Source organism: Populus nigra, chromosome 9 (assembly GCF_951802175.1).
Source record: "Populus nigra chromosome 9, ddPopNigr1.1, whole genome shotgun sequence".
Lineage (NCBI taxonomy): Eukaryota > Viridiplantae > Streptophyta > Magnoliopsida > Malpighiales > Salicaceae > Populus > Populus nigra.
In genome coordinates this window covers 16,190,520-16,215,254 of record NC_084860.1, presented here as the reverse complement: position 1 = coordinate 16,215,254, position 24,735 = coordinate 16,190,520, and the positions used below count along the sequence as shown (strand labels likewise).

General features: G+C 34.0%; 4 protein-coding genes across 5 annotated transcripts; 3 read left to right on the top strand and 1 right to left on the bottom strand.

Annotated features, from left to right (window-relative positions):
- The first annotated feature begins 4,519 nt into the window (after window positions 1-4,519).
- On the top strand, window positions 4,520-10,182 carry LOC133702503 (uncharacterized). The gene is made up of 8 exons (XM_062126799.1): window positions 4,520-4,642; window positions 4,990-5,402; window positions 5,501-5,617; window positions 5,801-7,290; window positions 8,431-9,121; window positions 9,231-9,404; window positions 9,627-9,788; window positions 9,894-10,182. The coding sequence occupies exons 2-4, from the start codon at window positions 5,052-5,054 to the stop codon at window positions 5,876-5,878; spliced, it is 546 nt and encodes a 181-aa protein (XP_061982783.1). The 5' UTR covers window positions 4,520-4,642; window positions 4,990-5,051; the 3' UTR covers window positions 5,879-7,290; window positions 8,431-9,121; window positions 9,231-9,404; window positions 9,627-9,788; window positions 9,894-10,182.
- On the top strand, window positions 6,975-7,796 carry LOC133702501 (vacuolar iron transporter homolog 5-like). Its single transcript, XM_062126798.1, has one exon. The coding sequence runs from the start codon at window positions 6,975-6,977 to the stop codon at window positions 7,662-7,664; it is 690 nt and encodes a 229-aa protein (XP_061982782.1). The 3' UTR covers window positions 7,665-7,796.
- Window positions 10,183-14,670: 4,488 nt separating the features above from the next.
- LOC133702994 (diacylglycerol O-acyltransferase 2) lies at window positions 14,671-18,428 on the top strand. Its single transcript, XM_062127370.1, has 9 exons — window positions 14,671-15,018; window positions 15,127-15,201; window positions 15,379-15,464; window positions 16,042-16,148; window positions 16,231-16,386; window positions 16,781-16,867; window positions 17,133-17,230; window positions 17,473-17,560; window positions 18,249-18,428. Exons 1-9 carry the CDS (start codon window positions 14,834-14,836, stop codon window positions 18,348-18,350), a joined length of 984 nt encoding a protein of 327 aa, XP_061983354.1. The 5' UTR covers window positions 14,671-14,833; the 3' UTR covers window positions 18,351-18,428.
- A 1,430-nt stretch (window positions 18,429-19,858) lies between these two features.
- On the bottom strand, window positions 19,859-23,448 carry LOC133702679 (protein FAR1-RELATED SEQUENCE 5-like). 2 transcript variants are annotated; one of them, XM_062127001.1, is made up of 3 exons: window positions 23,255-23,448; window positions 20,767-23,030; window positions 19,859-20,203 (listed from the first exon to the last, which is right to left on the bottom strand). In XM_062127001.1, exons 2-3 carry the CDS (start codon window positions 23,020-23,022, stop codon window positions 20,036-20,038), a joined length of 2,424 nt encoding a protein of 807 aa, XP_061982985.1. In that variant the 5' UTR covers window positions 23,023-23,030; window positions 23,255-23,448; the 3' UTR covers window positions 19,859-20,035. The 2 variants fall into 2 exon arrangements, with proteins under 2 accessions (XP_061982985.1, XP_061982984.1); XM_062127000.1 differs by having other exon boundaries at window positions 20,767-23,448.
- Between the last annotated feature and the right edge of the window lie 1,287 nt (window positions 23,449-24,735).

The following is a 24,735-nucleotide window of genomic DNA, read 5'->3' as shown; positions in this document are numbered from 1 at the left end:
TTATAAAATAAAATAAAAAAATATTTAAAAATATCTGCATCAATTGTTTTTCTTATCTATAGTTAAAGAATTCATAAGATTATTTTTTTGGGCTTGAATATCAAATCTGAGAAATTTTCATAAACCTTATTTTAGACACATTCTCTGCATACCCATACACGTGTCACGTGAGAGAGAGAGAGAGAGCTTACCTTTAGGGGCAAACAAAACAGCGACACTCTCTCCCGGCCACCCAAAAAGCGTAGCTTAGGTGGTGGTCTAGTGGTAAGAGTCTGGGACTAAGGGGTTTGCTCCCTTTTAGGTCTCAGGTTCAAACCCTATGGCTGCTCATATGATAGCCACTGGAGGCTTACATGGTCGTTAACTTCAGGGCCCGTGGGATTAGTCGAGGTGCGCGCAAGCTGGCCCGGACACCCACGATAATCAAAAAAAAAAAAAAAAGAAAAAAAAAAAGCGTAGCTTAGCTTAGCTTTTAATTAAGACCGTTGAGTTAAGGTGACAAATAAATGTCCTTTGTTTTCACTTTTGTTAATTCTGAGAAGAAAAGGTTAGCTGCCATTTAGGCTCCAGCAGCCTTAGGGCTCTTCGGAAAGAAAAATGTGTTTTCATTTATTTTAATGCTTTTTCTAAATAAATATGGCGTGGAAAAACATCAAGTTTTTGTCTTTTTATACTGTTTTTTTTATATACTTTTAATACACTATATAAAAAAATTATTTTAATATATTTTTAAATAAAAAATTATTCACGTTTAATGCAGCTGCGGATAGGCCACTGCCCTTTTTACTTGCTAAAGGTTATTTTATTTGACTGTGACTGTTATATTTTCTAATATCTCCCATTACCCCCACTTACATTCCTTTTGTCTCACTCCTGTCATTAATTTGACAATAATGCTATTAAATTTGATCTCTTCAATGATCTAATTTTAACTTTGATTTAAAATGTTATTATTTTAATATTTTTTTATTTTAAAATAATATTAAATTGAATTGAATTTTAACCAGGTATAAATTAAAATAATATCAACTTTCATCCAATTTAATTTTAAATTTAATTAAATTAACCTGTTAGATTCGGCACCTTATTTCAATTTGATATAATTATTAATATCTTATTAAATTTTATAAAATCAGTTATCACAACCATTTAATTCTTCTAAATTCTCATAACAGAGAGTCTAGTGATGATTTATTGATTAGAAATGGTATAAGTTCTTTTATTTTCTTAATAGTATTCTCTAATTGAGATTAAGCTCTTGGCGCATTTATGAAATTTTTATTTTCTTGGAAAATCTAAAAAAATAGAATGTGGGAGTTAAGCCTCTGGAGGTAAAATGGTATTAATGATTCACACATTATACGAACCCTCATTCTATATTTGCAGCTCGCCAGCAAACAAACGGCACTAATGGCAAACACAAGGAACGAAATTAATTAATTTGGTGGTTAAGAACATGGAAATATTCTAAGAGATTTATCACGGGAAAACCATTAACATCTGCTCATGGAAGCTCAAGATATGATTACACAGAGAATATTATTTACCCCATGAAAGACTGAGCAAGACAAAGCTCCAAATTCCCTGCACAGTTTTTTTTTTTTCCCCAGACAAAACTAACAGTCAAAGGTAGAAGAACTCTACATGTGGATTCAAAAAGGGGTCGGAACAATCTTGTTCTTGGTGACTTGCAGGCTAATTCTTGGTGGGTTAATAAATTATGTGTTTGGTTTTTGTATTTTAGTTTCCCTCCAGGAAGAAGCGTCATTTTCTGCCCTGAGAAAGACAAAGTGCCAACCCAACCTTCAAGATCACCACCATGTGCGAACATGGTATATGACAAATTAGCTAGCAACTTGCAAGAATTTCCAAGAGAAGAGTATGCGTTTACTTGGGTTTAGAATATTCCTCAAGAACTACATGGTAGAAACTGGAATTGATTGTTTTCCCTCTGAGAAAGAGCCTAGCTAGCTTGTGAAATTTGTGAGAGGGAGGCAACTGTTTCTGATGGCTACATGTGGATGTCGAGCACATATATATCCGTTAACATTTATGACAAAAACAACATCTTTTTAAAACAAAAAAGTTGTAATATTTTTTATATAAACAAAATTATTAGACAAAGATTATTTGAGTAATGCTTGAAGTCGATACATAAAGATATACAAAGAAATCACAAGAACATGCTTAGTTGAAGAACAGAAACCTATCTAATAAATAGGAGATCAAATTAAAGAATTATTTTTTCTTAGGATTTAAAAAGGAAAAAGGAGGCCGGGAGCATCAATTGACAGGTTTACAACCTGCATCGTCATTAAACAATTACAAGACCCACAGATGCAGTAAATAACGGCTAGCACTTTCATGGCACGCTCTAGTACATACCTTTAGTACAAATCACTCATTAATGTATAGCAAGACCCATATAATTATGTTGCAGAATCTTTGTAGAAATGATGATCAAAGTTTTACTTATTGCTTCTCTCTACTCTCAATACCATATTTGCCGATAGAAAAGGTTGAATCGAAACGAGGAATGGATTTATAGTGTTGTTGTGTGGCAGCGCATCAAGTGTCTTAGTTGACTGCAGCAGAATCGTTCATCATTCTGTTCGGTGCAAAGCAGTAATGGGGCTTTCAAACTATTTGCAGAATCCCTGTAAAGTGTGGGATCGATGGTGCTTTGTTGTCTTGTCATGGTGAGGCAAGGATTGTTCTCATGATTGTTTATTTTTTTTTCTTTTTATGTAATACATGCAAATCAATTTATATCTTCTTAGATTCATAGTTGTTGTGTGGCGTTCATCATGGTTATAAAACCATTAATTTGATATGGGAGTATTTGTTTTAGAGATGCATCACTTATAAAAAAAAAAACATGTATTACATGCTTTTCATGATATGCACAAACACTCTCTAATCTAAGATTAAAATAAGTTTTAATAAAATTAACTTGGAGTTGCCCTAACGAGTTAATTTATAACCTAAACGAACTAGTCAAAACCTGGTTTTTTCCCTTCAAAAAATATAACAAAGCTGCTTTGACCGACTTAAATTAATACACTCAACCCATAAACCAAGTTTACTGGACACAAAATTCTTCTATCTCCAAGTATGTTAAGGTTGATTCCTTGGGAATTTTATTCATGACAATGATGATGTAATGGTGATAACTTACAAAAGATTTTCTCAATTTGATGAAACAAAACTTGTAATGAATCTTTGCCTGCCTTATATCCCAAGTTAATGATGTTTTAGAAGGCAACTAATCTCTCAACTATCAGTGGATATCAAGGCATGGGAGGCTTCTATGCCATTAATGATCTCACCGACTACGTGCAAGTGTTTGCAAGAAACATAAGTGGACAATCAATCAAATGAAAATGAAAGGCATAAAAGTATTTTAAAAATAATAAATTAATTTTTTTTAGTATTTCCAGATTATTTTGATGTGTTAATATTAAAAATAATTTTTAAAAAATAAAATAAAAATTATTTTGATTCATTTACAAGAAAAAACACTTTGAAACTACACTTCTGAACACCGCTTAAAGCAATATAATGGATTTTCTCTATAGATTGGCAATTTCTTCTTGTCATTCCACCACAAATTTGAAGATAAAAAGATGGTGTTGGATTGCTTATAAAAGACGAGACAAGGCATCACTCCAACAAGCATTGTAGAAAATGACTACTTGCTAATTATCTTGAACGCTAGGATTATTCAATGCTGACTTCTTTCTTTGACTTGATTGTCAACATGTTTTCAATCTAGCTTTTTTTTATTTCCGAGTTTTATATAAATAATCTATACTTAATACTCATGTGGTTATGAAAATATATTTTTATTTTTTAATTTTCTCATCCGAATCTAAAATAATAATGGAGGTAAGAGTTTTGCTTTTGAGCCAAGGAAAATACATGAAAATAGCTGTTAGTGCTGAAGTTTTTAGTTTATAATTTTTATTTTAGAGAAATTTCCTAAAATATTGATTTGTCGTGAAAATATTTCATATCCATTTTTATTTTAGAATTAAAAAATTACTCAATTAGTTCATCTAACATTATCGTGAACCGTGTATATTTATTTTTGTTGTTATGTTTGTTTTTAGTGGTGGGGCCACCACTAAAAACAAAAGAACACAATAATTAAATTTTTTATTTTTATTTTTGTGTTTTTCTAATGTAAAGGATTGTAATTCATAATAAATATAAAAATAGAAACAGAAATAAAAACACCCAAAGTCAAGTAAACTCTCGCCGGATTGGTTCTCTCCTGACCGCTCGTGTTTTCGGATATAGAATGCGGTGCTAGTGTGGGGTCTCCGCTCTCCGGTACCAGGACCACCCTATGTGAAACCCCTAGCGGATACATGTATCGGTGTCGCCAAGAACGACACCTGAAATTTCGGATTTCAGTTTGAAAAATATGTTACAAAACTGAATATCAAAGCCCAGCCCATCAACATGTCCAGGCTCAATAAACCTTCCTAAGAACCCAAGAAGAAAAAAAACAAGGGCTGAAGAAATGAAGAAACCATTTGAGTTGCGTGTGGCTAAGCTAAAAAGCACCGGCACCCCTGCTTATCCTCGGCTTCGCTTCACTCTCTTCAACCTTGTGCTCTAACCCATAACTCAACAGGTATTCCTTCTCCTTTTCTCAATCTATTTAGAGTTGTCTGCATCTGTTATCATCATCCTTAGCTGTATCTACTATGGCTACTAATGAAGAAATGCTCAAATATTCTAGAAAATTGGCTTTAAAGCTGTTGACATGAATCAATTGCATGTCAAAGTTTAGCAGAGCTTCTGCTCTCTCTTTTTTTCATGGGACTTTCCTTTTGGTTCTTAACTTATCATTCATGGAGTGATGGTGCCAAGAAAGTGAAAGAACCAGGGTCTTGGGTACTGAAAACCAAGATTGTTCTAGTTGGATACTGTAGTTAGCAACTTAGCATAAAGATTTTACAATGTTGTCAATACTTTTAGGTCTATATAGTAAAGAATTGAAAGAAGAGTGAGGAATTTGAAAGGGGGAAGAGAAGGAGACTATGGCTTCTGCGACCTTGTTGTGTTGGTGCAGTTCAGACTTGATAAGGCATGGTTCATATTCCAATTTTTTTGTAAGACAGAAGGTACTGGATTTGAATCAATCAATAGTGAGAAGTAGAGGGTGTTATAATGATTATCAAAAGCAAAAGAAGTTTTTTGTGTGTGCTGCAACTGAAGGGTCTGCAAAGTCTAGTAAATCTGAAGAAACTATCCCCACTTGGGCTAAACCAGATTCTGATGAACCCCCACCATGGGCTAAGGGTGAAGGCAAAGAGAACTCATCAAAGCAGAACTTTGAAGTTCCCTTTTTTGTTTATTTACTTGCCTCGGCAATTACTGCAATTGCTGCTGTGAGTTCTTGACTTCGTGTACTTTTTTTGTTTCTCCTCTATAGCTTTATATACTAATAAAGTAGATAGTTTTATTGATTAAAATCCAATGTGTCCAGATTGGTTCCATTTTTGAGTATGTGAATCAGAGGCCGGTTTTAAGGATTGTGAACACAGACAGCATTCTGTACGCTCCATTGCTAGGATTCTTTGCATTTACGGGCATTCCTACTTCTGTAAGTGGTCATCTCTTTCTCAGTGTTAAGCTGGAATGCATGTCAATCAAGATTCAAGAATTTGATCCTTCAAATTCTGTGGATCCTGAACTTTTTTAAATTTATTATGAATTACTAATATCTCGTGTGGGTGATGAAGTTGTCTAGTCCCATTGTTTAGCTTAACAAGACCTTTGTCTACAGGCGTTTTTGTGGTTCAAGTCTGTTCAAGCTGCTAACAAGGAAGCTGATGAGCAAGACAAGAGGGATGGCTATCTCTAAAGTCACACTTGCAGCAATGAGTTAAATATAGTGTTGATCTTCTATGAAACACGAGTACCTCTTTCATTTATCTTAACACTTGGCCTTTCAATTCAATTTTGCTTCTATAAGATAAATATCCTAATTTTACATTGTGATACTCCATCTGTGAAATTTTTAGTTTATAGTTATGTACAGACTTGTGAATATCCAAGCTAGCTGAGGTAACAAGTATACCATAGACTTGTACTCAAAACATTTTATGATTTTTGTTTGGTATAGAAATATCCTGACAGGATATACTGATGCATAAGTGGAAGGTTTGAGGTCATGACCTATCACACTACCTTCATATATTGAATGATTGAATCTTCCAATAATTTTCCCTTCAAGTAAATATCAGATGAAAGCTGCCCTTGCAGATTATTTTGGAAACTGTTGAATTGTCTGGAGCATGACAGAGATGTTTCTTGTGTTGCTTCAACCATACAAGGAAGGCTTTATATGATTTTTATGGGAAGCCAATTACCCTGACTGGTGCTTTTGAGCAACTCCTTGTGAAATGGCATCTGATGCTTGAACATGATATACATGCTTGGGATGGAGCTAAATTGCTGAGTATCAAGTCCTTAAATATGAAAGAGTTGCCTTGCAAGTTACCTTTCAAATTGCTGAAAAGTGCTTGAATATAAAATGATGCCCTTCTGATCCAATGCATAAAAGATGAAAATGTCATAGACTTCAACGTTTGTGTTGGCCCCATAAGTAATCTTTCACGGTACCACCTAAGTATTGTCTTGTCTTTTTATAAAGAAATCCAATTTTGCCGGAGTGATTCTCAGTTCCTCCACTTGCCTACCTGCATGTATTTATCTACTCCACGTGCCTGTTGTGTGTCTCAACCTAGGTAGCCACACTCTTTCCAAACTTCCGTCCCTAAGCTAAAAGCCCTACTCTCTTCCACATGGCTTCACATCAAATATCAGGAACTTGTGCTGAACATACGATTTCAGTAGCTGATGAAGATGCTCGAAAGGTCCAGAGATTGCGATGAGCTCAATGGCTCCGAGCAGCTATTCTAGGAGCTAATGATGGTCTGCTTTCTACCACATCACTAATGCTTGGCGTAGGTGCAGCGAAGGAAGATAGACGGTCCATGGTCTTATCTGGACTGGCTGGAGCTGTTGCAGGTGCCTGTAGCATGGCTGTTGGGGAGTTTGTTTCTGTCTCAACCCAAAAAGATATCGAAAAGGAAACTGTTAGCCACTTCAGTTCGAAACATTACGGGAAAGATGCTCCTGGAATCGGACTCGATGGCACCGCAACTACAGCAAGCATGAAAGGAGAAGCAAAGCTGGATGACTCCAAGGTCATCTCTGAGCCAACACAGAGAATGTCACGAAGTATGATCCTCGAGCCAAAGCTGCCCCCAGGTATGTCTCCCGGAAGGTCTCCTGTAATGAAGGTAATCCAAGAAGATGGAAAGAGAAGTCCTGAAATATTGCGGGAGGATGACAGAGAGGAGGTGCTAACGAACCCCTACAAGGCTGCAGTTGCATCGGGTGTATCATTTCTGATTGGATCATGTGTGCCTTTGCTGTCTGCCGTGCTTGTGGCCCAAAATGTTGTTAGGATTGTGGTGATTGCTGTGGTTGCATCAATAGCTCTGGCTTTTTTTGGAGGCTTCGGAGCTTATCTTGGTGGTTCACCAATTAGGATATCGGCGGTAAGAATTCTACTTGGAGGTTGGATTGCCATGGCAATTACTTTTGGGTTGCTCAAGCCTTTCGACAAGGATCATAGTTGATGACTTAGATTATTTCCATCAGTACTGAAAGAGAAGCTGCATAAGGGGGGGTTTGGTTTTTCATATAAAGCCAAAGCTGTTGTTTCTTGCTGAATCTTGTTTGCTTAATACTAGATGCTAATATTATTTGAAGATACTGGTATGCTAGTGCATAAATGTCAGAAGATGAATATTTGACTCATAAAAAAATAAAAAACAACAACTACAAGCAATACATAATTTTATTGAAACAATACAAAAATTCTAATTTGAAATTTTATTATTGAATATTTTTTAAAAATATTTTTTTTTATAAGAGATTTACAACTCTTTAAATAAATAAATAAATAACCTAGGCAGGAAATTAAAAGGCAATAAAAATATTAAACAAACAAGAAAATTAAAAAATAAAGAGAAAAACAACAAAACTTGTTCTAACCGATGTTTAGAACAAGAAGCAAGGGAACTTCATCAACCCATCAAAATATGTCAAATTTGTTCTAACCAATGTTTAGGCATCATCCAATATGTAAATGAACTTCTAGTAGTTAACTAGAATGTGACATGAGCATGGGAAATGTGCAAAAGCAGTCAACTTGTTTGACATTTTACATTCCAGACAGCTTTTTTATGCTCGAATTGCTTGTCTTTTGCCATTGTTTTTCTCTTGGATGATTCCAAAAAAGCATTCCTAGTTGGGTTCCACTGTACAAAAAATGGGACAAAGTTTGACAGTTGTTCTGCCATCGACACTTATAGCTAAATGGGCCGTCTGATTGATTTGCAGAGCTTAATGAAGTAGATTGCAAGTCACTCGTACGTGGAGTAATCGATGTCTCGATAAAGAGCAAAATGGCCTAGAAGTACCATTATACTTGTGCTATGAGTGTGGAGCATGATCAAGCCAATCAGTTCATAGATTGAGACTTGCACGACTTGTATGATTGCAAATTTGCAGGAGTGCATCACTTTTATCAGGGGTGGTTGGGGCAAATCAATATAATTAATGGCACCATTCTTGATTGGGACTTCTGGGCCTCATCTCAAGTCAATGAGCCATACCTTTGACAAGTTTGTTAACAGAAGCCTCCATATCCAAGATGATAAAGATTTTGGGAAATAAAAGAAGTGAAGATAGACTAGACAAGGCATGCATGATGGGATAAAAATAAAATATCTGGTGTAGATGATTGCCTGAATAAGGACAATAGGGCATGACAAGGTGGTCATCATTTAAAGCCCCTCCAAAAAAACAAACAACTTGTATAAATGCTATAGTCTGAAAGGTAGCATTTCCTTCCAGCCACCATAGATGCACCATATCTATATGATAGTTTGAAAGGTTGCAAAAGGAACAGTCTGAACTGCAAACTTGAAAAGGATCTGATCATAGTTTGACAATCATGGGGCAGGGAGAAAAGCAGGAATTCTCTTCTCCTTTGCCTGTTCTACCAAGATTGGATCGCCTTGATCGTTTGGTAATGCATTTCAATTGTACTAATATATGCTTAGGACCTCTAATTCATTGCTTCATTTTTATTGATGTTTGGATATGGACGTTTTACTTCTGTTGATGAATATATGCAGCTGCATTTTCTGGAAGAGAAGCATTCCTTGTCAGGAAGGCACACAGCCAAGTCTGTAGTCAGGACAGTGGAAGCAGAAGATCAGTGCAAGAATTTATCATCTGCACTCGAGGAAGTTCAACACAAAGGCACCCTGATGGATAGACTAGAAATGCTCGAAAACCGAGTATTACAGGTTTCTAAACATCATTTTATATATCCTTAAATTTTTTTTTTCTTCAGATATCTGTATTGATCTGCAATGCTGATAGTTGGATTTTATGTGGGAATTTCCAAGAGCCCTTTCTTTGAAGATTCGCTAGCCCTTCAAATTTCAAGTCCCCAAAATGCTGTAAAATCTTTGTGGTGATTGAACTCTTATTACCTGCTTAATCTTCTCTTATCTTCAATTCATCAGTTAAGCCTAGAGATGGATGTAGAAAACACATCGAGGTCAAGCTCTTCCACCTTTCAAGGACCAGAAAAAATGGGCCGTGATGAGGTTTCAACCATAATCACTAAGGAGGATGGGCAGATGATCATCACCAACCAAGAGAAGCAAGATTCTCTTACAGATCAAGTATGTTAAGAGTTCCTTTCTTGGAATAGTATGCTAGATGACCTATCTAATATATATTCTTGACGTATTTTCTAGTAGCATGAACATACTTTGGAAATTCTGCAGGAAATCACTTGCACTGCAGAAGCATGTGTAAGAATTTCAAAGGCTTCCCAAAAAGATAAAAGGCGCAAAAAGAAGCGCAGGGCATGGCTTGGGTGGCTTGCAATGGGATGCTAATGTTCGCTATCCCCAGCAACTTGGGCAAACTAGTTTTCACTTGCAAGTTCCACATCCTGCAGATTTCACGAAGCTCTTGCTCTTCTTGTCTAATTTTTCCATAACCTTTCTATGTCTAATCATTGATCCTGTTAGTCTCAAAATGTTAATAAATTTCCCAATTTACTAAGCATAAGATTGTGTGCTTCTGAACAAAGCAATCCTGTCTTTATGTGGCTAAGAAGAAAGCGCAAATCAATTCTAAGTAACCAACCTGCAATAGCTTTGTCTTATCTACCAAACTTATTATGCAGGAAGAAAAGAATACATACAGAAAAAAGTTTCTGTATGACAGAAGTTCTTGAAAATGACCCAAGCATGATTGAAGTGAAAGGTGTTCTTGTTATATTGATATCCAACCAGTCCAACTATGGAGATAAGAAGAAATTGATGAAAATTGCAAGGCAATTGTTGAATCTCAATGGGGTCATTCTACACCATCTTTCACGTTTCAATATCCAATCCAAACCTTTTGTTCCACCAAAATCTGTTCAGACTCATTACTTGATCAAATTTCTTAAATAATAAATCACATTCTAGATTGGTTGATCATATATTATGATAATAAGTAAATCTTTTACTAATCAAATTATGAATGTATGTTAATAATCTATTCATATTAACATATCTCTTGTAATATTACACAAGACTCAAAAGATTTTAAGCGAGAGACATGATTGATATTGTGTTTGAAAATGTATATTAAAATATATATGAACTAAAAAAAAATTAAATTAATATTTTTTTTTGAATGATTTTACATGGTTTTAATAAATTGACCATAATTATTAAATCCAACTCGGAGTCTAACATGGTTTGGGATCTAAGGTACTAAGTCGTCGATTCAATCTATAAGTTATTGAATCAATTTAAATTTATTATTTTTATTTAAAATATTATTGATTTAATTTTTTTAATTTTTTTTTATTTTGATTTAATTTTTCTTAACCGAGCTAATCAAATTAAGAATTAACTCACTAAATTACTTAAATTTAAATAAATTTAATAAAAAATAATTTAAAATAAAACACAGTTTGAATGAAACTCCAAGTCCTTAGGTTAATTAGCATAACTAGATTACGATTTAATTAGTAAATATGATATTCATATCAAAATCTTAAAAAATTAACGTTTAAAGATTTTCCAATCCACACCTCATATTACAAATCATTTGCACAGCATTATAAAGCAAACACAATTATCTGAGACATCTACAACATAGCTTAGGATCCAATACATGCATGGATTGCTTGTCTTGTTTATTTTATGTTACGCCTGTCTGAATCCAATGTCATGGTGATGATGGGCCATAAATGGAAGCCATGCCAGGAGCTTCAAACTTCAGAAACGCAACGTGGATCACCCAAAACTCTGGGGTCAATGCTACTTTCATAACTAACAAATACAGCAAGCTGTCTTTGTTCCTTGAAATCAGGGATTCGGAGACAGCTGCAACGCCCAGCATCTCTTGTTGTCTTGCCAAACTTTATTAATCATAGATAATTGGAAGGTTGTTTTTTTTAAAATAACAAATTCTAAAAATAAATTAAAATAATATTTTATTTTATTTTTAACATTAATATTTTAAAACAATCTGAAAATATAAAAAAAATTTAATAAAAATTTTAAATTTTTACAAAATACAATATAAAAGATAATTCCAAACTGCCTTTAAATAGCAAGAGTCTTTGTGATTATAATTACTATTTATTATTATTATTATTATTATGATGATGATGATGATAATGGTTGTTGTTATTATTGTTTAATTTATTATTGATGAAGCTAATAAATATAATTAAAAACCAGAAAATTAATAAATATGTGGTGCAAGTATGTTTTTGATAAGTGAAATATAAAGAGAAACGCCCAAAAACATCATAATCAAATTAAAAACTTAATGATTAAATAAAAAATGAAAGACTAAAGCGATACGTTAAGAAGATTTGCCAATTTTCCTTTCAAAGTTGTTCCATCAGTACTCATGGATTATCCTTTCCTTTTCGTAACCTTATTTGGTGCCTTTTCAAAGCCTAAAACAATCTTTATTTAGCATTAATGGATAATTAAATAAATGGTACGTACATGCTAAAATACCCACGTTCACAAGACTTTGCTAGCAATTCTTCAATAATAGAGAATATTTTATTAATATAAATGTTCAGATTAATTTACGTGTATCTCAACTAATACTACGAATCCTGAAGTTAATGACCATATAAATCTCCAGTGACTCCAAAATTTATGAAACTCGAACGGGTAATCTATAGAAAAAAAACCTAAAACCTGGCTAGTTGAGTTACACTTTTTAGAGTTAAATTATTATATTTTTTTTAATAAAACCTGATATAAGTTTTTTTATGTTTATTCCTCTTCTATGCTATAAGTATAGCTAGTAATTATTGAATATCATAAAATTTTGTAGTTTTTATTTTTTTTTGAAATTTTCCTTCGCGCATAAACTTTAAAACAAAACGGCTATAAATATTTAGTCAACGTTTAAGTGAAAACCAAAAACATAAATTTTTCAGTCAAGTTAATTATAAAAAAGAAAATTAGATAAGAGCTCGTGTAATCAAACCTCACATGAAAAATTTATCTATGGCTAAGTTTGATGCTTTTTTCAAAGTGTTTTTGAATTTATTTAGATTAATTTAAGTTGATTTACTCAAAGATCATGAATCAAATTAGATTTTATAATTACATTACTATAAATATTTATTTTATAATTAAAAAATGAATATTTTTAGTGAAAACGAAAGGTAAAAGTAATCACATGTCACTGTAATTATTGCTATTGAGAATCTAATTGATACTGGGATTAGTAATTGTGTTTTAAAATATTTTTTATTTGAGAATATATTTTTTAAAATATATTTTTAATTTTAATATATTAAAATAACTTTAAAAAATAATTTTAAAAAATAAATAAACGGCGGCTAAACAATCCTACTTGTACTTCTAACAAGACATAAAACAGACTGATGTCTTTTTTTAGACTTTTGGCGATGTACCATATTCTGGCACGTGTATCATCTTGGGTAAGCGGAGACGCAATGTCAAAAAAAAAGACTATAGTTTTAAAATTTGATACGGAATTGTCATCGAGCAAGGCTCATGAATTGGATTTCTTTTTAAACAATTAAAATAATATTATTTTAATAAAAATATTAAAATAAAAGTTAAAAAGAACCAGAATATGGTACAAACCACATTTTTAAAAAATTTAATTTATTTTGTTAAAATTTAATATGATTTATATGTTTTGGATCGTTTTAATATAATAATATTAAAAATAATTTTTAAAAAATAAAAAAATAATATTTACATGTATTTTAATATAAAAAATTATTTAAAAATAATTATTACTATACTGTGAAATATACTCGACTGCAATTTAATTAAATCGGTCTGAATTAACGAGGCTCTAGATCCACCACCCGTCCAGCAGTGTCACCTCAGAAATGTACGTGGAGCATGCATGTGCCTTGTGGTGGAGAAACTGAGGCTTTAATTCCAAACTCTCAGCGAAAAAGACAACCACCCTTAGGAATAAATTCTTTTAAATTAAAAAAAATAAAAATATATAAAAAAATTCTTAAATTTAGCTAAGCAACCAAGTTCTAGATCCCATCAAACTCTCTAGATCTTCCTACCTATCGGTATCTACATCTCCTATTTTATTAATATATTTTTTATTTTCATTTCTTTTTTTTTATCCTTCAAGTTTTATTTATCCGTGTGATAAATCAAAATCAAGCTCCACTCAAGTTAATTTGTTACTTGAACGAGATTAAGACTTGTTTAAGAGTATAATTATAATTGGTTTTAAAATATTTTTTGTGTTAAAATACATCAAAATTATTTTTTTTATTTTTTAAAAATTATTTTTGAAATTAATACATCAAAACGATCCAAAAAGTATAAAAAATTTAAATTTTAATTAAAAAATTAAATTTTAATAGAACGCGAGTTTCACCGTATACTAAACTATACTTTAATCATTAGTCAAAGTAAATCAAGATTGAATGCAGAATCTTCATAATTGTCTTCAATTTTTATTTTTCTTTGACAATAAATAGTTTTTTTAAATTAACTTGCCTGTTAATTAATCTCTTTTAATTTTAATAATTAAAAGTAATTTTATTAACTGTTTTTTTAATTATAAAAAGTGATTATGATATATAGATATGAATAAAAAGAAAGGGTTTTTTTAAGGTAATTACATAACAAATTTAAAATAATTTAGATTTTAAAAATAGATATTAAATTCGAGGTATGGTATACATAATTTGTCTCTAATCAGATATAAAAATATGGACTTGATCTCACAATGTGAAAGTCGCCTTGAGATTATCGTTAATTATGAAAGAAAAGGAACAAAATTAAAAGAAAATCCTGACAATTTTTTTTCATTAAAGAAATAAAAATCTTGACAATCTTGAAATTCTATGTGATTATTTTCATTAACGAAATAACAAATAAAAATTATAAAATAAATAAAAAAGTATCGAGTCATAAGTTTTCACCAAGGAATAATAATAATAATAATAATAATAATGGAAGAAATAGCAGTAGAGAAGCTGGAAAAGAACTGAGGAGGAATATTTATAATCTGCTATGAGTCATTAATTCTTCACCTGTGCACCAAAACAATTTTAATTTTTTTTTTAAAAAAGAAAATGACATTTAAAGCCAGGTAAAGAACTGGTGGAGAAATCAAGCATAGAAAGCTCGAGAAGCAGAAGGCACCCGCCCCGCATTAAGCCATCATCACCAGTAAAACCATGGAGAATCATAAGCAAGAAGAACAAGAGCAGGGAGGGCTAACAACATTCAAAGCAAGAGAATTATTTTCATCAAACATAATTCTCAGCTTGATAGCAGTAGCAATATGGCTTGGTTCAATCCATTTTGTAGTTCTTTTAGTTATTTTTTCTCTCCTTTTTCTCTCTTTCTCCAAATGTCTCCTGTAAGTATCAACAGCCCTTTTCTTTCCTCAATTTTTGATCTTTTCTTCGTTTGATTCTCTTCAAACATGGAAACCAACACATGGGTTCTTTTTTGTTTTGGCTTTTAGTGTTTTCGGATTGCTTTTGTTGCTAGTTTTCGTTCCAATTGATGGTGATAACAAGTTGGGCCGTCGCCTTTGTTGGTAAAGAAACTATCTTACTCCTTTTGTTTATTCTTTCGTTAGTACTTTTACTATCTTGCAAGGGAAAAGGAATGAATTTTTGCTTTTGTTGTTCAAGAAAGATTGAATCTTTGATTTTTTTTTTCTTTTGTTGTATGATAAAGATTGCATCTTAATTGCTTTTGATAACAAATGCAGGTATATATGTAGACATGCGTGCTGCTATTTTCCGGTGACTTTACATGTTGAGGATATAAATGCCTTCCATCCTGATCGTGCTTATGGTATATACTTTATTTGTGGGATTTTTTTTCATCAGTGTTCTTTTGCAGAACATGAAAATGATGGTTTGCAATTGACTTTTGTGTTGCTATTTTTGAAATGAAAGTGAATCTGAAAAAGGACTTCGTTGAGACAATAAATCCACAGGGGTTACTGGTCTAAAGCTTAATGATTAACCAATTTTTAATAGAAGTGAGAATTGAATGGTTTGATGCCCCGCTTGTTCATTCCTATTGATATCAGCTTGGTCCAATTTCAGAATTACGTGTGACAATAGCACTAGGATGTTGTAACTCTAACAAATGATGTCAGAATAGGACTTGTGTTATCTTTGAGAAATTGGCAATAGGATTCAAGATGTGATATCAGAAGAGTGGATTTTTATTAGATTAAATTACTTTTTTGATTTTGAAATTCAAGTGGTTGGGGTATTGGGTTTTTCTGCGAGGATGTTGTTCAGGAGGCAGTTGATTTTACAGTTTCCTGTGGATCTTAACTTTTTAGCTGTGCTAAATTTCTAATAGCTTCTTTTAGCTTTTTTGAGCAAGTAACAGGAGACTTCTTTCGTGCTTCATGCAGTCTTTGGTTATGAGCCACATTCAGTTTGGCCCATTGGGGTCGTTGCATTAGCAGATCATACAGGTTTCATGCCTCTCCCAAAAGTAAAGGTCCTTGCTAGTAGCGCTGTAAGGCATTTTCCCCTCTCTGTATTTTTAAATATTTAGAGCTTTTCCTTCTCTTTCTCAACACATGGGAATTAAAATTCAGGTTTTCCTCATGCCATTTTTGAGACATATATGGACATGGTGTGGTCTTACATCTGCGACAAAGAAAAATTTTACTTCCCTTCTGTCAGCTGGTTATAGTTGCATTGTAAATCCAGGTGGAGTACAAGAGACATTTTACATGGAGCATGATAATGAGGTCTTCTCTTTATGCTCTCTCTCTCTCTCTCTCTCTCCCTTTCGCGCCTAAGTAGATTTTTCCCCTGTCTGGCTTTGAAAGTTTTGGATCTAGGACTTATGCAACCTACCCTGCCTGATCCTTGCTGGTTCATATGTTGGACATTGATATATTTTACAATCTAGTTCTTACATGTTTGTGTGTGTTTATCATTGTTCCTTATTCTTTAACCCACCCTTTTCTCCTATTTAGATGGTGATGGAAAGCTATTACTTTTACATCCCTTTTACGTAGAATCCTTGAGGTTTGGGACCTGAAATTGACAGACATCATATGCAAACCAAACTGAAAGAGACTGTTTTTTTCACCCTGAAGAATAGCTTGGTTGTTAATCTTGGGTGCTGCTTGCTTTCAGATCGCTTTCCTCAAGTCAAGAAGAGGGTTTATCAAGATAGCCATGGAGAACGGTGCACCCTTGGTTCCAGTTTTCTGCTTTGGTCAAGTATTGATTCTTTTCTTTTTCATTTTGTCACCTGTTGGTTAAATGCAAAGTATAGTATTTTCTTGTTATGTACTCCACTTTGCCAGTGAATGCTGGAATTATGTGGATTGGTCCATTGTAAAGACATTGGTCCTCTTGCGTACTGCTTGAGGTTAATGTTTCAAGAACTGAGTTTTCATTGTTTTCATCTTATAGATTAATTCTCCCTTTTACAATTACACATTTTCCATTGATAACATGGTTAATTTTCTTATTCTTGCTGCAGTCAAAAGTGTATAAATGGTGGAAACCCAGCGGAAAGTTATTCTTGAAAATTTCTAGGGCAATTAAATTCACTCCAGTTGTCTTTGGGGGAATTTTTGGGTAAGTGAAAATTTGAGGAAATACTAACTATGTTCAGAGAAACTCCATTTGTGTTAAGTGTTTAGGCCCGTGATTATACCCACTGCCACTTGGTGCAGCTTTCTCTGAAAAATCTGCTAATGTTTAATGGGAAAGACAAAATGACTCCTTTTTTTGTTGGGGAAGTGGATTTGTTGTATTATTTCCTCTGTATATTTAAACAAAAACATATTTGCAATTTATAATTGTGTGCTGCTTTTCAGGACTCCCTTGCCCTTCCAACGCCCGATGCATATCGTGGTTGGTAGACCTATTGAGCTTAAGCAAAATCTTCAGCCCACTGTGGAAGAGGTATGGGGCCACTTAAATGTGCAATCTGATGAATCAGTTGTGACTGGAAATGGTGAACATATCCATTTTGTTTGAGTGTGAAGTACAATAAATTCCTTTTATGTTTTAGATTAATGAAGGATTAATAAGGGAGAGACCTCGCCCCTCTTGCTTTTGCAAGAGCACCATTGAGCTCCATAGCCTATTGTTCATTTGTGGATTCCCTTTTCTTCCAGTATTAGTTAGTAATACTTCCTGCTCTGGCCAGTGGCAGAGCCACCCCAAATTCCCAATTTCATTTGAGGGGCCAAGAAAAACTTATATACCATCAAGTGAAAGTTGGTTCCCAGGATGGTTCCCAGGATGGTCATAGTCCCATCATGCCGTTTGATTACTGGAGAATATAATGTAATGTGAAGTGTTGACACTCAGCTCAAAGCTCTGTAATGTAAAAATCCATAGCTTGCAATTTAAGATGCCGGCATTTCCCAGTCCCAAACTAGTTACACGCTGTACAAAATGTAGCAGATTGTAAAGCTGTTATAATTTAACAAGCTCAGAACCTTAAGGCCCTAGTACTGGTACAAAAAGAAATCCAGTTTGGGTGGGACTTAAAGCTGCCTGCATTCCTCTTTTCACAAAATCTATAGACTAACGACCGAGTGATATTAATCTCCAACTGTTTCTTATACATGGATTCATTTTGCAGCTCGCCGAAGTGCACAGTCAGTTTGTTGCCGCACTGGAAGATCTCTTTAAAAGGCACAGAGCACGGGTTGGGTTTGCTGATCTTGAATTGAAAATTCTATAATTTGACTACACAACTTAGACCTGTTTCAGAATGTATCTTTTTTACATTTATTTATCTTCTTCTATGTTTTCTTGTTTATATGTTGAATATATTAGTGTTTGTTTTTGCATTTTAAAATGTTTTTTAAATTGTTTTTTGTCAAAAAAATGTATTAAATTGATGTTTTTTAAAATGTTTTTGAATGATTTTAATGTGTTAATGTCGAAGATAATAAAAAAAATCTGAAAAATATCTTTCTAATATATTTTTAATTGAAAAGCATTTTTAAATAACATCATGCATGATATCAAACTCGCCAAAAATTAAACTTCCAAAAGCCAATAAATATTCATTCAAGGAATCCAATGTTCTTAGTTACATTTCTTTTAGTTTAGGGAGACTGCACAAAGATGACTTGTAAAGCGACAGTTGCAAGTAATTTTGATTCCAGCTGTTTAACTTATTCAAGTATCAGCAGAGTTTTGCGTTCCAGAAGCACATGCAAACAGTTTTCTGCAGAAATGATAATGAACTGAGTGCTGTCTTCGGCCATGAGTCACTATCATGCAGAAACGATAATGTGATGAGGTCTTGTGTGATGGAGTTACAAGTGACGACTTGGGCAGCCAAAAACAAAAGCAGCTAAAATTATTATATAGAAATTTGAATGTCTTGTGAGGTTCAATGCCATTATCTATGGGTTAATTCGTTTAATTTTCCCGTTGTTTTTTATTTATCGAACTATCAGGTCAATACAATACATCACATCGTCTCCACCTCCGTCCTATAAACTCAGTTAGGTAGCACATGATGTGCATATGTGTGACTATTCCCTCCTAAATGATGAAAGCCCAAGTGAGATTATTTTGCCTTAACCTGAAAATTTCAGGGACAAAAATAAAATTAAAAGGTCAAAAGTCTATATAGATTTGATCAAAAGTTCAGGAGGTCTCTCGGACAATCAACCTTGTATTACTCTTTGAAACCAAAACATCTGGTTCTTGTACATTTCTGTAAAGCAACTGTATCATGTCGGTACAGACCTTACTAGAAATGTAAGTGGAGGCTTGAATGTTTTTTCATCCGAGCCCAGTTTTAACTAATCAGCTTCTTTCATTTGTCACCTCTAGCAGTTACTGCAACAGAGGATGCTGTAGGTGATTTTGGTATTTTTAAAACCAAAACTGGTAAGCCAAGGTTGATCATATAAAGATATTACTTATCACTGTTAAAGGGATGTTCCTAGAACCTTGGCCATTTTTCGAACATTGCTTAGCCAGTTTATGTTCAAGTAAATTTAAAAAGGTAGCATCTCTCACACAAGAGTTCCCATTTCCATACAGATGCCATGGCACTACCTTAAGACGATAGCATTTTCACCAATGCTAAGTGCAGTATAAAAAGTTTCATAGACTAAAGCCATCAGACGCAATTGACGGGAAAGCAATTGCCCTTGCTCACTTGTTCCGTTGAGTGGTATTACGAACAGGAGGCAGGATGAAAACCATCACCAACTGAGATTAGAACACTATAAAAATATGAAGGATGATATAACTTAAAGCCAAAAGGGGGTAATTTCATCTTCTATCATAAGAAACAAATTACACTTCTCATTTGTGCGTCTCATCTAGCTAGAGAAAGCCAAAGGAAGGGAAGGAGAGGGGGGAGGGGGAGAGGAGAAGCTGATACCAACAAAGCCATTTGGGTTAATCTTTCATTCCCAACTTAATATTTTGAACTTTAATAGACAACTGTAATTTCTGCTCCTCAATATCTTTCAGCACTGAAAGCAAGCTTGCTCTATATACTTCACATTTTCGTCGTGCACGATCCAGTTTGCGATGCAGTTTCTGGATTTTCTTGTCCTGGTCATCCTGCAAATTGATACATTTAATATTCAACTACATTCAGCTGCGGAAGTAACAAAACAAACACAAGCCAGCTGTATTTTATTCTACTATCCCACAAAGTAGAATGCAACAATGAGGACCAAGCCTCTACATCATCAACTATTAGGAGTACGAAAAAGAAAAAGAAAGATTAAGAAACATTCTGCTTAAAAATAAGTATTCTATTCAAACAAATAAAAAGAAGACAAATGTTCCAATACAGCAGATGCAGTGAGAGTTTAGGCTGTTCATGGAAACAAAATCAGACGTTGGTATGGCAACGATGATGATTACCATGAATCTAAACAGCTCGTTTCTGCTACAAACTACAAAGAGACCCATTGAAGTCAACAAATTAATCTCAACTGACAAAGTCATTAGTTAATCGGAATTAAAAGAGCAATTTCTGCCATTAATAGAACCTATATTGCAGCATTAACAGAAAAATCTATAGAAAAGGGCAAAAATAAGTATCAAATATTACTGACAAAGGAAAAATTAAATGAATAAATAAATGAAGTGTGAGAGAAAAGGAATGAAAAACTGACCCCAGAAGCAGGCTGTTCTAAGCCCTGTTGCTGATTTTGATTGTTATTATTTGCCTGACTTCCCTGAGGAGGATACTCTTCTCTGCCAGCTCTATTTGCTATTGCAACTTTCCCACCATTCTTTCTTGCAAGAGCCACTTTATTTGCTGCCTCTTGCAAAGCATCCATTGAAACATTGTAAATTTCTAAACTTCGGATTCCATTATCAACGTACTTAAGGGCCTCATGGCGAAGGTTGCTGTATCGAAAGGTAAGAGATTCTCGTGAACTACCAAGAAAATCACTGGCGTGTTCCTCCAATATGACACCACTCTTGGCATTCCTTGTCCATCGTTTCAAAACATAATGGGAAGGCAGTGTAAGAACATTTGTCACCCTAAAAACTGTCAATATGTGTCTGCAAAGAAGGCCGGAGAACTCAAACATCAGACAACTACAAGAGGCTTTCATCTCACGAACATTAAAGCTAACAGTATAAGCTTTATGATTCTCACCAAACTTAGCAACTCTATAAGTGGTGATTGCCCCATCATCCACAACTTTGGTTGCCAGGAAAGTTAAAGTCTCAACCAACTCTTCTTGAAATTTTAAAAACAATTTCCTGGAATAGAGCTCAGCCACTTGCTTCTCCATAGGTGAAGGTGTCTTCAGAACTGGGGCAGTATTTATCGAATCATAGTCAGCTTTGACTTCTTTCTCATAGCGGCTTTCCAAAGCCTTCTCATACTGCTTAACAAACAACTGTAGGGTAGTTGAGGCATTGATGTATCCATCAAAGTAAGAGTTGATGCTGTCACTGCGCTGTGTTATAGACATTTCTGCAAAGAATGTATCTCTCAAGTAAGCTGGGACCCATTGGCGTCGATCAGTATACACTGCTTGTAGCCACTCGTGCTCCCTGAGATGATATCTATTAAGTAGAGACAACCAACAAGACTCAAATTCCTCAACTGACTCTGTGAGGTTAACACATTTATGGAGCTCCGCTTCAAAATTAGGATGCTCAGAAAGCACATGGGACAGCTTCTCCTGGAATTCTTTAAAGATGTGCCACTTGCAGATACGATGACGGGTTTCCGGAAAAACCTGGCTCACGGCTAGACAAATTACCCTATCATGATCAGTAGTGATTGAAACAGGAGGCCGTTCAGACATTGCCATAAGCCATGTTTTGAAAAGCCAAAGAAAAGAAGCCTCGGATTCATTGACCAAGAGAGCACAACCGAACAAAACAGGCTGCCCGTGATGGTTAACTCCAGTGAACGGTGCAAATGGCAGTCGATAGCGATTTGACCGGTAAGTTGTATCAAAGGTAACAGTGTCACCAAAGTATGTGTAGTTAGCCCTTGCCTTTGCATCAGCCCAGAAGATATTGCTGATACACTGATCTTCATCACCCTGCACAGCATAGAAAAACGCAGAATTCTCAGCCTGCTTGTTTCGCAGGTAGTCCAAAAGGTGCTGAGTGTCACCACCAAGAGTTCTTTGTCGACTGCTCCTCATGTAATTCCTACAGTCACGCTCAGTAAAACCAACATTACTGATTCCACCATATTCTTTGATGAGGGCAGACATAATACCACTGGGACCAATCCCAGCACCCTGCAAGGTATCAATCAATGATTTGGCAGAGCCGGATACATGGCGATGAGAGCGGAGACAATGCACCTTGTCAGGTGGAACAAGCTCGTGATTATGTTCCCTTACAAATGCCGAAACAACCCATCTACCAGAATCCTGGATTTTAACAACCAACATGGCCTTACAACCAACACGGGTTTCAGCACGAGGGCGTTTGACACGCACATCAGAACGTGCAGGCTTATCCTTGTCAATGCGGAAACCCTCTTTTGCACAAACAAAAGACCTCTGAATGATAGCACCATCACGTCTAGACCTGCGAGACATACTGACACGAGTACTAAATCCTACACGACGAGCATACGAATTGTAAAAAGCCTTCGCAGCCTCCTCAGACTCAAATTCCATACCATCATAAGGCTCAAGATTAGTGTCCCCTTGAGGGATATAGACTTGACCAGAAATGGAATTGTGGGAACTTTGGGGGTCATAAAAATTCAGCAGGAAATGGTTTCCTTCAACTTCTCCATCTCCTCCTTCTTCTTCTTCCACTTCATCAACGCCAACATCAACAGACTGATGCTGAATATCATCCACAGTATCGTCTCCCAAACCCATCATGTCAAATTCAATAACTTCATTCCCCATAGTCAGTGGTTCCAGCTCCATTATCATATCAACCACTATAAAAAAAATCTAAGCACAGCTACAAATATCAAGAAATCAAACACTGCTACTTCGCTTCCAACTAAAGACGAAAACTTTCAAACCCAAGGTGAAAAAAGTTCCAATCTTTAAACAGAAAACAAAGAAAAGACACATCACTACCACAAACAGAAAATATATGCTGTAATAAAGAAACCCATTGATGAAAAATTGAAGGAGAGTAAAAATGAAGTAGACTGACCCACTTGGGCTTGGCTTGTATGAAATAAGGAGGTGAAAGCTTTCACTTTCTCAGCATACACACATGATATTGATATGAGCTCACTCAGTCACTTCAAAGAACATTACTTCTTGAAAATCAAACAGCAATGGATGATAGAAACCCATTTGCAGAATCGAAGTTTTAAGGACGAGGACTAAATTTTGGAAGTAATCAGACAGAGCAGAGCTGCCTTTATTTCCTATTCTGGTTTGGAATAACTACAAATCAGTATACATAATATAAAGTCAATAACATATCAGGACCTAAACTTCACGATCTTTCTAACTTCTCCACAAGTTTCATTCCTTGGTCAATTCCCATCATCACAAAGCTAGAGGAAATGGGCTACAATTGAATTTATTAAATTAATTCTATAAATAATACTACCAAATATATGATCTAATCTTAAATAAAAAAGATAAATTCAAACTTTTGTTTTGTTATTTGACAAGCCAAGTGACATTTTTCTCTCCCCGTATTCTTATTTTTCATAGCTTTTTTTATTGTTCTAAATCATTAATAGAATATATTTAAAGGAATTTTATCTCATTTATATTTATATTTATATTGAAATTTAAAATATTTATAGAATTTAATCAACAAAAAAGCTATGACGTCACAACTAAAATCCAAGCTCTTTAACTAGATGGATGAACTGGTTATTATGCTGGACCAACCTTGGAATCTTTCTTAGGTGAACATATTTCATGTACCTATTTACTATAACTGAGTCCGTTATTTGTTCTTGGGAAGTAGAGGGACTACATTATTAGCTTCTCACAAATACAAGGGTTAATATACAATTTACTCTTCTTTTTTATTTGCTCTTCCTTTTATATGAAAAAGGTTTTCCTTTTATATAAGAAAGTTATGAATGCTGATTAGGAGGGAGTGCAAATTAATGAGATTGGAATTATGCTGTTAAACTATTTATATATCCTGTTTTAATACTTCATTTAATTATTTTAAAAAAATTAATTCGTTATTATCCGGATAAAAACTTAAATTGATTCATGACCTGGTTAATCCAATAAAAATATAATCAAAATCAATGGATAAAATAAAAAATTTAAATTAATTTGAATCAACTCAGTAATCTAATTTATTATCCGAGATTTACCTTGAGTCAACTATTAAAAATTACATTTTATATTTTTTTTTTCTTTGACAGTAAAAAAAAGAGAAGTTGTAAATTCATATTTTTATTGGAAAGAAAATGAAAATAGAAAAAATAGGTGACAAAATCTTTCGGAAAAGAAAATTTAGAACACAGAATAATCCATTCTATTGTTTTTGTTAAAGATTTATCTCCTGGTGTTTATTATATGATGATTTTAGAAATGATTGAATGGTTCTCGTAGTGTTCAAAGCTGTGTCAAAGCAATAGAACAATTACATTTTAAATTGTAACTTGACGGGACAAGATTGACACGTGGATACAATTATGTTCTGTCTCGACC